The sequence below is a fragment of the Pundamilia nyererei genome, unplaced genomic scaffold (assembly GCF_000239375.1).
Source record: "Pundamilia nyererei isolate P.nyererei 1_Seehausen unplaced genomic scaffold, PunNye1.0 scaffold00027, whole genome shotgun sequence".
NCBI classification, from domain to species: Eukaryota; Metazoa; Chordata; class Actinopteri; order Cichliformes; family Cichlidae; genus Pundamilia; species Pundamilia nyererei.
In genome coordinates this window covers 1469234-1484204 of record NW_005187428.1, presented here as the reverse complement: position 1 = coordinate 1484204, position 14971 = coordinate 1469234, and the positions used below count along the sequence as shown (strand labels likewise).

Genomic DNA, 14971 nt, shown 5'->3' with positions numbered 1-14971 from the left:
TTATGCAGTCTACACAGAATGGGTCGCTCTAAAGAGCTCACTGAATTCAATAATGCTACGGCAATATGATGCCCTTCCTGCAACAAGTCAGTTTGTGAAATTTCTTCCCTCCCATTCAACTGTAAGTGGTTTTACTGCAAAGTGGAAGCATTTAGGAACCACAGTAACTCAGCCACAAAGCGGCAGACCACATAAAGTTACAGAGCGAGGTCTCCAAGCGTTGATGCGTTTAGTGTGTAAATAAGAGAATTAATTGATGATCCTAGTGTGCATTTAGTCCCTGATGCTTGGCTGACTCAACATCTGCAGAGCTCCAAAGCTCATGTTGCATTAACATCAGCACAAAAACTGTGCGCTGAGCTTCATGGCATGGGTTTCCACAGCCAAGCAGGTGTAATGTGTAGGTGAACCAGTACTTTTGTCCAGCTATTGCATCACACCAGCTGAGAGAAAGCACACCATCCAATCAGATCATACAATGTGCAATTTACAAAAGCAGTTGTGGTAAACAGCTGTCTCCATGAAAAACATAAATCACCCTCTGATTCAGAGCCACTTTGGGTATCACTGAAGCTCATAACTGTGAGCAACACAAACAGTATTTCAGTTGTATGACTCTTTGTAGTTTACTAAAATGCTGCTTTGGAGTCACAGCAGACTGTTTCTCTGTTATTATGGAAAGACGCTTTGACATTCATTCAAAGACATTTTAAAACACTGTTGTACTAACAATCCAAATGTGGAAGTTTCAAACCCAACGAGGCACCAGGAGTGCTCAAAAGAAAGCCCTAGCCGCTAGCTAATTTAGGCACAAAGTGTCCACTGTTGTAAACAGGTATGTTTTAACCCAAACCAAATAGGTTTTAGTGCCTAAACTAGCTAACAAGTGGAAAGTGTAAAAAGAAAGAAAAAGGCTCAGCATGAAGCTAAACCAGGGTCTCCTGGCTGTTAACCCCGGGAATTATTCTACCAGCAGCTCTCCAACCTCCTAATGAAGCCTCTCTGTTAAATGTGCCCATTGGCTGTCAGAGGCCAATATAACCATTTCCAGAGCTTTAGAGCACAAAGAATCCCACCCAGCTACATAACAGAGAGATGCAGGAGGCACCTGATCAGGCAACATTACTATCATACTAGTATTTAACTAGTAAACTGTGAAAATGATATGACTTAGGTAAATACATTACTGAGTTGGATGAATGTAACCACAATCAAGTCTTAGCCAACACATTGCTTCTGCTTCAAAGAAATGTCTTTGAAGCATTGTGCTGGCTAAGTTTCTAAATCTGAATAAACATGAATTTTTTGAACATTGCCATTTTGAGTGTGGGTAGGGGTGAAGCCAATTTTAAGCTTGGCAGTGAGCCATCTTCAACTGTGCTTTAGTTCTTGGCAAAGAGCTAACTTCTTGTGTACACATTTGCGCCGTCACACCGAATGACTAATGAGCCTCCCTCCTCCATAAATAAGCAATGAAAACAAACGGGACGAGTGGCAACTCTAACAGCTTACAGTCCACTTACAGCTAGTTCTAAATCATTACACGAAAACCTGCTATAGATGTGGAGGGAGGTTTTGGATTTTTCAGACATATTACAGGCCAGGGCCCACATTTATCAAACACTTCACCGCTCAGAACTCATTAAGTCTGACTTGGACCAAAAATACAAAGTTGCTCGAGAGTTAGACACGAAGCTTAAGGCACAGACTGTCGATAAGGAAACATGATGTCTCATTTTTTATTCTGACTGTTAAGACTGGTAGGATGGAAAAACAGCAAACTGAGATTCATTGCTGGTGTATCATGTCAAATCAAATTTTAACTAGCAGGCAAAATATAGTTTGTTTTGTTTTTTTACACCATGAAAGCATTTACTCAACCAGCAACTAACCTGAAAAACCAGTTTGCATGCAAATCTGTATGCTGTCTGTATGCTCTGAATTCTTATCAATGATAAAAGTAAAGTAATCTGCACATATACAAGCTCACTCACTCATACTGTATATGCTCACTGTACTCTAAGGTAAAACTAACTCACACAGCTGAGAAACGGTCAAATTTGTAACTGTTAATCACTTGAAAATATGTTAAGTTTTCACCAATCAGCTAACCCTAGCAGCTCTAATCATCACACTCTGCACTCTCAGCATGCGTCAACATGTGCACAGTGCACATTATGTGAGGTGACAAAATCTACCTTGTGGTGGCACTAACTGTATAATCAGAATGATATCATAGCCCATCTATTCACCATTCTGACATTTACGCAGGTTAAATTTCCCATCCTTTTCAAACACACAGTTGAATACACACAGTCAGGACCCTCAGACTAGTGGCAGGCAGTAATAAAGCCATCACACGGGGAGACATTTTGAAGCATTCTCTAAAAGATTCATTTGAACTGGTGGCTAAATCCAGCCACCTTACATGAGAAGCAGAGGTGCATTTATCTGCACCACCAGCAGGGGTCTTACAGTGGAAAACAGTGGGTTTCCTCTCATTCAGAGGAGGAGGAGGAATGCCTGCACACATCACTTTGTGAATTGCAGCACAAATGTGGGAAGGCTGCATTTATCCTTGAGCAAGTACCGTTGATATTTAAAGCAGACTCTCGACTTCTGGAAGCACTCGTCGCTGAATGCTGCAGAAACATACTGCGGAGGGCTGACAGCTGATTAGACTGATGGATCAATATGAGGTGCAGCCATTACTACAGTTATGAAGCCCCTGTCAGCTCACACCACTCTGGCCTCATCTCTCACACACAGCCTCCCAACAAAACTGAAAGCAGGCTGTGTGGAGCTGATACGCCGTATGAAAAGGTGGAAAAGATTGATTTCATTGCAGCTAGTCTCTAAAGGTAACATATGGAGCTTTTTCAACTGCTACTGGTAATGCAATCCCGAGTACGAGGGCACATTTCTGCAAAGTGCAGTAAATGGCTGGAGCTGTTGCTGTATTATAAAGGCTGAAAGACAACAGTAAACCTAATGTAAAGGGGAGGTTTGCAAATGTTTCATGGCACATTAGGGTTTAAGATGCATACTAACAGTGACACATGTACAACTTTTGACTAGCCCTCATACTAAAAGGAAACTTCAACAAAATGCCTTCCGACATTCTATTAAAAAAACAAAAAAACAAAAACCCACCTTGAATTCAAAAGAACATCCAAAGTGAGAGTTTGGGTTAAGGTTATGTCCAGTACCCAGGCATGCATCTCTTTCTAGCTAACTGTGAATCACCTGATCTCAAACAGGCGGCTCAAACTCCAGGATGCAGAAACCCAGCAGGCTTCCATGGCACAGATTTAGATCAAGGGATACACATTTAGCAGTTTGTCCTCCCCTGGGTTTTGTGTGTTTGTTTTTTTTATATGTCGTTTCACTGTGGCAAATTCCTCCCGTGTGGTAACTCAGGTGATGCCATTCAGCATGCGATACAAACAAATCAATCACAGCAGCACAGATTATTCAAAGACAGACCTGGCACACAGTTCAAATATTTGTTTAGGCAGGGACAGCTGAGGACAGAGTGTGGGAGGAGCGACTCGCCCACAGAGGAGCAACAAAAGGCACTGTATGCAATCACTGCTACTGTCAGTGCTCATCTCTCTGTCCCACATAAAGTGAACCAAATCCCCTGAAAGTAACTGGCTGTGCATACTATATAGATACTGATTTATTTTCAACAAGTTTTTACATATCTCTACTCTCTGAAGAAGTCGTGACAAACTGCTACTATTTATATCCGTGAGTGCCCCATCTAGTAGCAGTGCACTCAAGTCACGATGGGCCTCGCGCTAAAATGCATGCACACTGGCACACGGTGGGGGGGACTGATGCGCTTGTTAAAAAAAATAAATACATTTTTAAAAAATGAAGTGAGGCGATGCTCAAAAATAGCTATGGAAACCCTTCGCACAGGTACGTTTTATATATAGATGAAGGGCTTTTACAAATGCCAGCAACGCAGATGGGCTAAAGGCTAAGCATCAAGCTCTCTCTCGTAGAAGTGAACAAACAATTACTAGAGATTAGGTAAGGGTTATCACTGTACAAATGAGGTAGTGATATCAAAGGCTCACACGTAGGGAGACTAAAGCATCTGTGCTGTGGCTGAGCTTAAGAAACACAGATGAGAGCCGTGAAAGGATTAAAAACTTAAGGGGAGAGCCACAAAGAGAAACAATGTCCTGCTAATAGCATGCAAGATGCAGAGCCTGAATAATGCGTACCTATGAAAGCCCACTGTGGGACTGTAGGGGTTGCAGAGGGACAGCGTTGGAAACACTGTTGCCAGGAGAGAGACAGACGAAAAAGCAAAGCCACAGTATCAATAGGACCAAGTAGGTATTAACAGCAGTGTTGAAGTTTCATTTCTACCACTTTTCCTTTTATTTTAACTCTCTGGAAATGTGTGAAATGACAATATGGCCCAATAGTTTAATGGACCCTTTTCACACGAAGGCTTCACTGTGAAAACAGAGATTTGGTTCCGCTTTATAAATAAAGTGGAAGAAAAAAGACAATTTAAAAAAATAAAAAGAAAGAGGCAACCCCCTGCTTGCTTGGATTTGTTAAAGACAAATTCAGAAGTTTAATTTATCTGTATTAGTGGTCCGGAGTCCTCTGTGGACATTTTAACACGGTGCTCCAAGAGCTCACAGCTGTAGAGCATTTGAGCAGAATGATGGCTTCCAAAAGCTCCCTAATCATCACAGACCATCTGGAAAACAACTGGGCCGTGCACTGTCCACTGGACCGAGGTAGACAGACAAGAGAGGCAGAGAGAGAAAGATAAAGCTGGGGAAAGAAAGTAAAAGATTTTTCAGGGTATGATATGGAAGCGGTAACATGTTAAGAGCGTAAGAGATATCCACCACTAATAGATCAGAGAACTGATAACATGGGCAAAAAGTAAAGTATTCCAGTTGCAAATAAAAGTCGCTTTCCCCTTCATCACTCACCGATCAGCTTGCTTTATTTCCACAGATTTCTTTACCATGGGCACCCTGGAAAACAGCTATGAGTAGAAGCTTTATAAATCTCCTCGGGCCTTTCAGAAGCAGCCTGTACGGATTTGAAATGTTCTATATTGTCCTTGTGACTTAAGACTTCATAGCCCTCTGTAATGTACAACTATACACATTGCAATCAAGGAAAATTGACTATAGTGAAGCGAATGCAGAATGAGACTTAAGCATTATCCCTCGAAAATCAGAATCTGAAAAACTACAACACAGCCAGCATACCAAGTTTTCATACGTAATCCAAAGCATTTGTGGGGTAATAGCAGACTAGAGCATGACCTCTATGGAGGCAGCTGTCCCTGGATTCAACCTGACACAACATCAGCAAAGGATGGCTCATTGCAGATTAATACAGGGATTAATCAGGTTCAACAGCTCTCTCAGCATTAAATGAAAGACGCCGCATAACTAAGAGGCTTTAGGACCAAAGAATTACTGTCATCTATATGCTCCCTTACTTAACCCAAAGGTGTGGGCCTACATTTGCTTTATATATTTTGTAAGATTTAACCAGAAAGGGCTCAATTACAGAAATAACTATAAAACAATCCCAACATCTGATCGCCAGCAAGGCTTGTGTGGACTACAGCAAAGTCATATGTGCAAACACATCCATATCCCACCTAAAACGCCATAGAAGGTGAGTTATGATTATGTTAAAACCCCACCCATATTTTTTGTCCTCCATTTTTTCCTCATGGGATGAAAGGAGAAGCAATCTCTGTGCACACAATTTGTAAACAACATGCACATTACAAAAGGGCTAACTTGGTCTGATGTGGCTTTACACTGAGAAACTGTCTTAATCAGCACCTGGGGCAGCCACCAACATCAGAGCATCTCTTACACATATGTTCACAAGCAGAGCATCTAAACAGATACACACTTTACCCCTCCCAATAAAAGCCAGATGGTGAGGACCCCACCGAGACTTAAAGGCGTGAGAGCAGTGCGAGCAGCTCAAAGCTCGCCTCGCTGACTGTCTGTCTCCCAGTCAGCACCCAGCCACACAACAGAGAGTTATAGATGTGGAGATCAGGATGATGTACAGCAGTCTGGTCTCCCTCTTAAATCACATTACACACACAAGTGCTCTGCAAGAGTACTGAGCACAGACAGTGTTAGTGAGTCAGCAGTCACACACATCAGAGCCTCCCCCTGCCAAGAGGATGAGTAAATATTCTCTCAGCACTTTGCAGTTTGAATAAGACATTGTCCCGTGTGCCTTTTCTTAAAGTTAGTCACGTGTAATGGCCAACTTACAAACAATAACCCAATAGGCTTTGATGTTATGACTGAAAACTAAAATCTGGTTTTCATTTGACTCAAAGTTTGTGATTGAGTCAAATCCAAAATAAGGACAAAATTTCATAATGTACTAAAGAAGGTCAGAGCAGTGACACAGCATTTCATTCACCTCTGTGTAATCTGCAACCGTGAGCTGTATGTTCTGTCCTGCTGCTCCTCTCTGTTGCTCATAGATCTCTTCCTGAAAGGAGCGGGCAGTTCCACCTAATGCTGCTGATACTGGAACACCCTCAAAACCAAGGGTGTGATTTTTTGTGGTGAAACTTGAAACATGCACGTGTGACTAACATCAGTTTGTCTTAAAGTGGTAAACAGAGGAACTTCAAAGCTTTTTTTTTCCAGGCCACTCCACATGGAAAGCAGTTTTGACATCCGTCATTCACCACAGACTTGCATTCAATCTAAGCTATCAATCAACGCTGGCTTTTAGACACGCAGGACTCTTAACCTGTGCACCGTGTATAAATAAATAAAACAAATAAACCCCATACACACAGACGTTGATCTCTTCCTGCTGCGTCCACATGCAGAACATTTTCATACATTTCTGATGTCAGCCTGGTAAAGAGAGTTTGCCCAGAAGTAGCTCATTGTTTTAACATATGACACGAGGAGCGAGCGCTGGATCAGACTGAGAAACCGCTCACTCACTGGATGGCAACTTGTGGTTTTCTAATTCTAATTCTAATAATGACCACAATCTGCAAAATTAACTTAAGGTTTTATTAACATGACCTGAAACCAGTAAAGGCACAAATTCATGAGGAAAATGTTTACAGTGGTCACGGAGTGAGGGAGCTGAGAGGCGCTTTCACAGTCGCAGACATCTAAATAACCACAGGAGTTGCTCTCGACTGGCCCCTTAAGAAGAATGCAGGTTTTTCCATGGGTTCACTTTTCAGACCCAGAAGGTTCATACATCTTTTATACAGCCTGTGATGAGGGACTACAACTCAAAGGACAGCATTCAAGCATATCGCTACATCATCCAGTTGTGTGCATGCAGCATCCCTGTTTACCACTAGCATCTGTGGTGTAATGAGGTCGATCTAACCTTACAAATGTCAGAAAATTTGAATGTTTTTTCTTGTAAATTTGTGGCTTTATTTCATAAATTTGCATCTTTAATCTCAGAAACTCAGGAGTTTGTTTCTGAATATTAACTCCCTTCTTCTGGCTTTCTAATTAATTTTTCTGTGCACTGTCACAATTCTTTATCACTGAGTAGTTTCTTGTGTGGCCTCCCAGCTTAAAGGTTTGTGTGTCACCTCAATTTTTAACGAGTGCTCAAATTTCCTACAATGTACAAGGAGGAAGTTAGTAGAATCAGAAATGAATTACCTTGTACATGTGATTGTGGTCATCTGTCTTTGTGAGGCAGACTGGCAGGCTTTCCTATGCGCACCCTGCTTCTCATACAATGTCTTGTGGAACAAGCTACAGCTCTTGCAATACAAATGAAAGGAACTGGCTTTACTTGTTCCCTCTATAATAAATCTCTTGATATACTACGAGCCAGGGCACATATGGTAAAAAAAAAGCCTTCTCTGCATGACTGATCACAGCTTTGCTTTCACAAGTCAGGGTTTAAATAACCTGTAGGTGTTATCAGACAATTTAATATACAACCTTAACTTGCATCTATTTATTTTCAAGTCCAAGGGCTTGATTCTGTGCCTTCCTCTCCACTTCCATGACTGGATTTTCAGGGTTACATAATCAGGGCTGATATAAGGCTTTGCTCACAGCTATGGTTTATTTCCTGGAGAGAAGGGAGTGTCTTTAAATGTCTGCCATAACTGTCATTCTCACAGTTAAGGAGGGTTCATAGGGACTCCCATCGTTCTTACACAGAAGGATTAGGACCTCAACTCTGAGTTCTTGAAAAGCTACTGACAATGATGCAGCAAACCCAGGTAGAAATGAGAAATGAGAAATAGAGTGAAGTCATTCTTCAATTTAAAAAAAATCATTTTCACTCTGGTCAATAAAAACAAACTCCCCCACCCCCTACCCCATCTTCGAGGGCTGTGACTTTTTAATCTCCATCTTATGATCGCTGATAAGACGCCTGGGTTTACTGAAACTCCAGATGTCATTGTCTGAAAATGAGACTTTAAAAGAGCCAAGGCAAGCCAAAAACACTGGTAAAGGTGAATGCATCGAATGCAATAAAATGTTTGTGAACCCATTCGAATTACCAGGACTTCTGCATTGATTATTTGCAATTAGTGCTCTGACTTTCATCCACTGTATGTTTCAGCTGAGGCAAAGGGCTGCTCAACACCTTGGAGTCACTGAAAGAGCAATACCATAAAATTGTATCAGTAAGCTTTTCAGGATACTGTCAGGGCAGCAGTCCATGACCTACAGCTTAAGAGAGGTTGGGAGATGCAGTAAGATCACAATCCCAAAGCACACAGTCAAATCAGTGACACGAATGGTTAAAAATGAAGAAAAATCCTGTTTTAGTATTGCAAAACTGACCTTAGCCCAATTGGGATGCTGTGGCATGACCTGAAGAAGGCTGTTGAATGAAGACATCCCAGAAATACTGATGAACTGAGGCAGTTTTGTAGGAAGAAAAGATCCAAAATTCCTCCTCATCATTGTGCAAGTCTCATAAGCAGCTACAGGAAATGTCTGAGAAAGGTTGCTGCTGCTGGAGTAGCTCAACTTTAAATCTAAAAGTTTACTTACGTTTTTTTTTACCCTGCAAGGACACGAAAACTGTTTGGGTGTTATTACTTTAGTCAGACATGTCTATAACTGTTACTTAGATGACACTGACATTCAGCCAGCTTGCCAACTTCAAAGGTTGTAATATTTCTGTTGTGTTCACAGCTTGTTTCTACAGTCACTGCAACTATGCAGAGGTAAATAAAAATTAAGATATAAAAATACTAATAGCTCATCAACTGGGGATGAACCCCTACGGCCACTCCTGCAAGTGGTGCACCCAAAGGAGGGTGGACCATGTAGGCCTCCAGACAGACAGATTGGTGCAGCATCCTCCTGTGACGCTATACTGGTCTGTTGTGATAAAGAGTAAGACAACATACATTTCTATCCTCATCTATGGTCATGAACTCTCGGTAGTGACTGAAAGAATGAGATCAAGGATACAAACGATGGAAATGAGCTTCCTCCAAAGGGTGGCTGTACTCTCCCTTAGAAACAGGGTGAAGAGCTCAATAATTTGGGAGGGGCTCAGAGTGGAGCCTCTACTCCTCCACATGGAAAGGAGCCAGCTGATGTGGTTCAGGCATCTAACTGGGATGCCTCCTAGAAAGCGTTTTTTCAGGCATGTGCTACCAGCAGGAAGCCCCAGGATAGAACATAATGGAGAGACTTTGTCTCTTGTTCGGGAATGTGTCAGTGTCCTCTGGGATGAGCTGGAGGAGGTGGTCGGTTAGGGAGGCCTGGACATCTCTGCTGAGACTGCTGCCCCAGTGACCTGAACCCGGATAACCAGCCGAGCCGGAGGCAGGGAGGATAGTTGGATGTATACTAACATAATTTCAAACAGAACATCCTCTTTAGGTTCAAAGTGTATTTCTTTTGAACAAGAGATTTAATGTGAGTCAGTATGAAAGATATTGACTTATTATAGGCCAGTATCAACGATGCTAACTGATATCAACATATTAGCATATAACATAACATTTATAGATGCCAGCAGCTGTACCACACAAGATTTGCCCCATACAAATGTCAAAGAGCTAAAAGCTTTTTTGTAAAGAATGAAGATCCCTCCCTTGCACAAAAGATGGAACAGATAATTAACATAGCAAATAAGCAGAACAAAAAAACCCCACACTGCATCAGCAATCAGTCAGATTGTTATTTAAAACACCGATGTTGCTGCATCCCAACAGGAAACCTATTATAAGCAGAATCTAGGTTATCAATTTTAAAAAAAAACACAGTCATTAAAAAGATTATAACTTCATTATTTAGTTTTGATGGACATTAACCACCAATGAATATTTGTCTGGGAGTAACCTGACACGTGAGTACACGGGCTTTTAAAGCAGAGAAAGCCAACAGCTAAACACAGATCCACTGAGGAGATTTTTGTCATAATTGACGGCATTTTAATTGACATGCTTTCTTCTGCTCTGAGTGATGAATTATGCAGCAGCAGAAGTGAATAGCCTAATGAAAATGGTAGTTGGAGAGCAGACTAGCACGATATGTATATTTTATGTTGCATTTCACACTGATAAGCTATTGGAAACGGTAAGTTGTCCTCAAAGCTCACTTGCACAAAGTCGTCAAATGAAGCATTACTAACTGGACAGCCATCAAGCAAAACTGTAGGGTCACATGCAGACTGCTTATTACTCACTCATTAGGCTTCAAAACAAGATAACAGCAGTCTCTTTGACAAACCTAGCGCAATTATCCCTGAGTTCAGCAGTTTGCGTTTTTTGTTTTTTGTTTTTTTCCATTCCCAGACAGAATTAATGAGACAAGAATAGCAAACAAAGACCGGGAACTGACTTCTGCACCTGTCTTTCATAAACATATTTACACTTACAGCATCGACGAGGCAGCAAACTTACAATTAGGGTCACCGCTTTCCTACTATATATTAATGCTATGACACCTTTGCTTCACTCAAAGTCACTTCACCTAAGTTGCCCTGACACACACTTCTGAGAGGTTTTCACAGGTCTGGAATGCTCATTAGCAAAATGTGACAAAACACAGCAAAAAGTGCCTAAATCACAGGCCCACTTCTTGTTCAAAATGAGGCTTGAGTTAGAATCTGGGATTATGTGCTATGGAGATAAAATGAAAAAACAAATCTGCCAGATGGACCAGTCTCATAAAATACTGTTTCATCACAAATAATAACAAGCTGAACAGATTTGGGTGGCTGCTGGATTTACTCATAGACACGAGGGAGAGAAAATGTCTTAAAATAAAAGTAGAAATGCTTGACTTTGCCTGCAGTAGTCTGCACAGAGCAATGCATATAGTTTTTGTGCTTGTATATACTTTTGTAAAAGATGTATCTTCAGCATCCAGGAGTGCATAGAGGTTAAGTTAATGAGAGATAGGACCCAACTTCTAAGGTGTCTACTATTCTTATATGTGGATTATCATCTCAGAGTATAAAATCAGGAGAATAGCTGAAGTGTTCTCTGATTTATTACCAAGTTCAACAGCTGTGCAGGTGGCCAAAACTCCTGACTTACAAATTTGGATGCAGTCGTACTTAGGTACATCTGGCATTTTTACTGAAGCATCTTAACAAAAAGGACCGGCACACTTTCAGTGCCTGCAGTCCTGTCAGACATGGAAGCAAAGCACTTGCACTGCACTGACTGTTTTGACTGCCTGTGAATGAAATTAACAAGTTAACAGCTTGCTGATTTATACCTCACCAGGATCTCTGTTACTTGGGTAGCGAGCACCCACCACCTGCCAGTTGGAACACACCACAAAGTTAAAAAAAAGGAAAAAAAATCCTATTTTTGCATCAGGCAACCCAGAAACCAATCCAGAAAAGTGGTGCGAGTCTGAGGAGAGCAGTAAGCTATGATTGATTCAATTAACATCTCCAGTGACCTTCACTCATTCAGAACTCACGGCGACACAAACTAATCAAATCTTGGGACGGAGCATGCCTCTAGTCCACACTATCACACCAACAACCTGCAATTCATCCTTCCCAGCACATCTCATCAGAGGACAGCCTGCGTCAGCACAATCTGCTCCTTGATGCTCACACTGTGTAACCCGACGGTAACAGCCAAGCCACACAGCCAGCATGTGAATAAGCCAGATCCTTTGGCACAAGGTTTTTTTTTTCCGCTTTCTAGCAAAACAGCCACAGAAATTGATCAATAAACGTGTCTATATTTCACACAAGTGTGTGTTTAGAGCCACTGCTTGAATATAAAAAAAAAGGATCTCCAAACTTGTGATATTTAATACAAAATTGATGACAAAGCAATAATAACCTACTGTAAAACATAAGAACAGCTGTCACTGGGCTAATTGTACTGGAGAGGTTTGAGAGGCTTTTACTGGCAACCTCACACAAAGCCTCAAAATGCCTCAAGGACCGTCCAAGACAGTTATCACATAAAGCTATCAACAAAGCTCTACGTCAAAACATGAGTCACAATGAAATTAACAGGCATGGTTTTACGCAGCCTCGTAACGTAAAGCATAAAAACACCTTAAAGATGTCTTGATCGCTGATCTTGTGCCCTAAGTTGACCAAATATTTTTCCAACATGTGCCACCATCTTTAAAACACTCGCAGTTCTGACGACATGACTCAAATTCTAAAAGCTCTTGCTAAGTTAAAACAACAAAAGAAGCAAAGTCGTTCCCAAGAAACAGGACGGGGTAAATGTTTACTTACTAAAAGAGGACACAGAAGGAAGATGGTGAAAGTGTCGGTCAAATGTTGGTCACATTGCTCCGTGTTACTAGATTTTCATTACTGTTTTAAAAAAGAGGGAATTGCTATTGAAGGTCAACAGAAGGGAGAATCAGTATGCTGAAGCCGTTTCTCTGTGTATTTTACTTGCTTCGCTTCAGTTTAGGACAAGCTCAGTTGAATCAGCCATCCGCATATTTTTGTTTACTCTGACCCTGCTGAAGCGCCAGTATGCCAGTATATGAGATAAAAGGCAACGATATCATTTAAAATGCTTTTACTTTTTCACAGTTTTGACTAAAATTCAACCTACGGCTTAAACCAAATGGGTTTTTTCTCACAAAAATGCAGATGGCCTGCTTTGTGGGGGGGCAGGATGATTAGTTTGTGAGTTGTTTTACAGGCAACATTACCATGTCATTGGACTGTGCCAAAATCACAGTGATCATCTAATGAATGTCTTCCTCAAGTCTGTTTTGCACCGAGAAGCTGAGATAAAATACTGGAATATAAAATTACTGCCTTTCAGTCCGACTGCCTGGCAGCCTGCCACATGAAGCTCCTCAAATTCATGAGGAAGTCAAAGGAGAGAGGATTCGATGAGAATAATAGGGTATAATATCCTATTTTCATATGGCGCGTATGCTATATCCTCAGTCATTCAGAAGCCTTCTTGTACTTTGGCAGAGATGTTCACATACTACGCATCTATACGTGCCGTGCAACGTAATTGCAAGAGAACATGCAAAATAACAACATATTTCCCCCCTCATACCCTTGGATTTGGAGGACAGATGATGAATCAGACCCCAATGAATGACAGCACTTGTGATCTCTTTTGATTAGCCGCATACATCAGGCTACTGGGGGAAGAGAGCAAAATGTGAAATTTACTGTATTTCAAAGACTATGGCCGACTGCTCACGTAATTCATGCAGAACCTGGGCTTCACACGGAGAGGGTCACGAACTGAACAAAGTGTTTTAGTGGACACAGAGGATATATGACATTCTCCCCTGCCCACACAGCCACAAGAAATTAGCATACCTGAGATATGATGTAGGAATAAAAAAATGTCAAAAAAAATCATTGGAAGGAGACTTTGAATGAGAAGCCATTTACGTTTCCTTTAGCGGAGTGGACTGGCATGTAGTATTTCGGAAATATTCTCCAGCATCTATTTAGGGACAAGTGTCATCCTGAAATGTGAGGAGCCGTATAAACCCAAACAGCGAGGATAACTGTCAGAAAAAGAGAACGCATTATACTTTGGCTCAACTCTTCCAAGCAGACTCAGCTTTGAGCAGGGTAAGTCTGAATAAATACAAACAGCTTGCAAGAGGAAAGCAAGCACACTGTGTCCATGTCTGCCTGTTATTTGCACAATGTAGCTGTGTAATCATTAACTTTTGGGATAGGCCACACAAAAAGGGAGTAAAGGTTCCAAATTTACAACCTCTTTATATTGACACATCCACCACAAGGCGTGTTTTCAGGAGCTGCAGACTATTGAGAGGAGCGTTTCATTCCTCTGAGGTGACTTAAGTGGAAATAAATTAATTTATGCTTGTAATCGAGGTACCACGGTGGCGCGCAACGGGGAAGTGTTTTGAATTTAGATGACATGTTTGTATGCAGAGGTCCTAAGGTTGCGATGGGTGTGCATGTCATGCGGTAAAACAGGCGGGAAACTCACTTGATAAAGCACCGTGCTCCCTCAAACGTATATCCCTCCTCCCATCCGGTGGGTAAGTCTGTGAAAGAAGGAAAGGTGGACAAATATGTGAACAATCATGCAGCCATCAGCCACATTAAAAATCACTGAGAGGTGAAGCAAATAACATTGATCATGTCATTACGATGCTATGTTCTGTCGGGGTTCTGTTGGGCCTCTTGGGTCCTGACATTCATAAAGATGCAGACCGAGCACACACCACCATGAAAAAGACATTTCCTGATGGGACGACTTGTGCTGCCAGACTGCAAATACTTCTCGTGAATGGTCTTTAACCTCTTAAGACCCGAACTCTTCCAAAGCATGCATTTTTAATTTCTCTTTGATATTTGGGCATATTGGCACTCGATGAATGTAAAAAACAAAGAATTACCAGATTTTTTTTAACCTTATTTTTGTTTCTAAGAAAAATGAGAGCCACATATGAGGATATTCATTTAAAATTTCGATAGAACAGTGGCAGTATAATGTCCTCCTAAGTGGATATCAGGC

General features: G+C 41.4%; 1 protein-coding gene across 9 annotated transcripts in view; it reads right to left on the bottom strand.

The window, feature by feature from the left end:
- The window catches only part of LOC102195464 (pleckstrin homology domain-containing family A member 5-like), a 90302-nt gene that overhangs the window by 73045 nt on the left and 2286 nt on the right, over window positions 1-14971 (bottom strand). For all 9 annotated transcript variants that reach the window (XM_005728059.1, XM_005728062.1, XM_005728065.1 and 6 more), the window contains exon 3: window positions 14441-14498. In XM_005728059.1, coding sequence (XP_005728116.1) covers window positions 14441-14498 — 58 coding nt within the window. The remainder of the gene's footprint in view (window positions 1-14440; window positions 14499-14971) is intronic.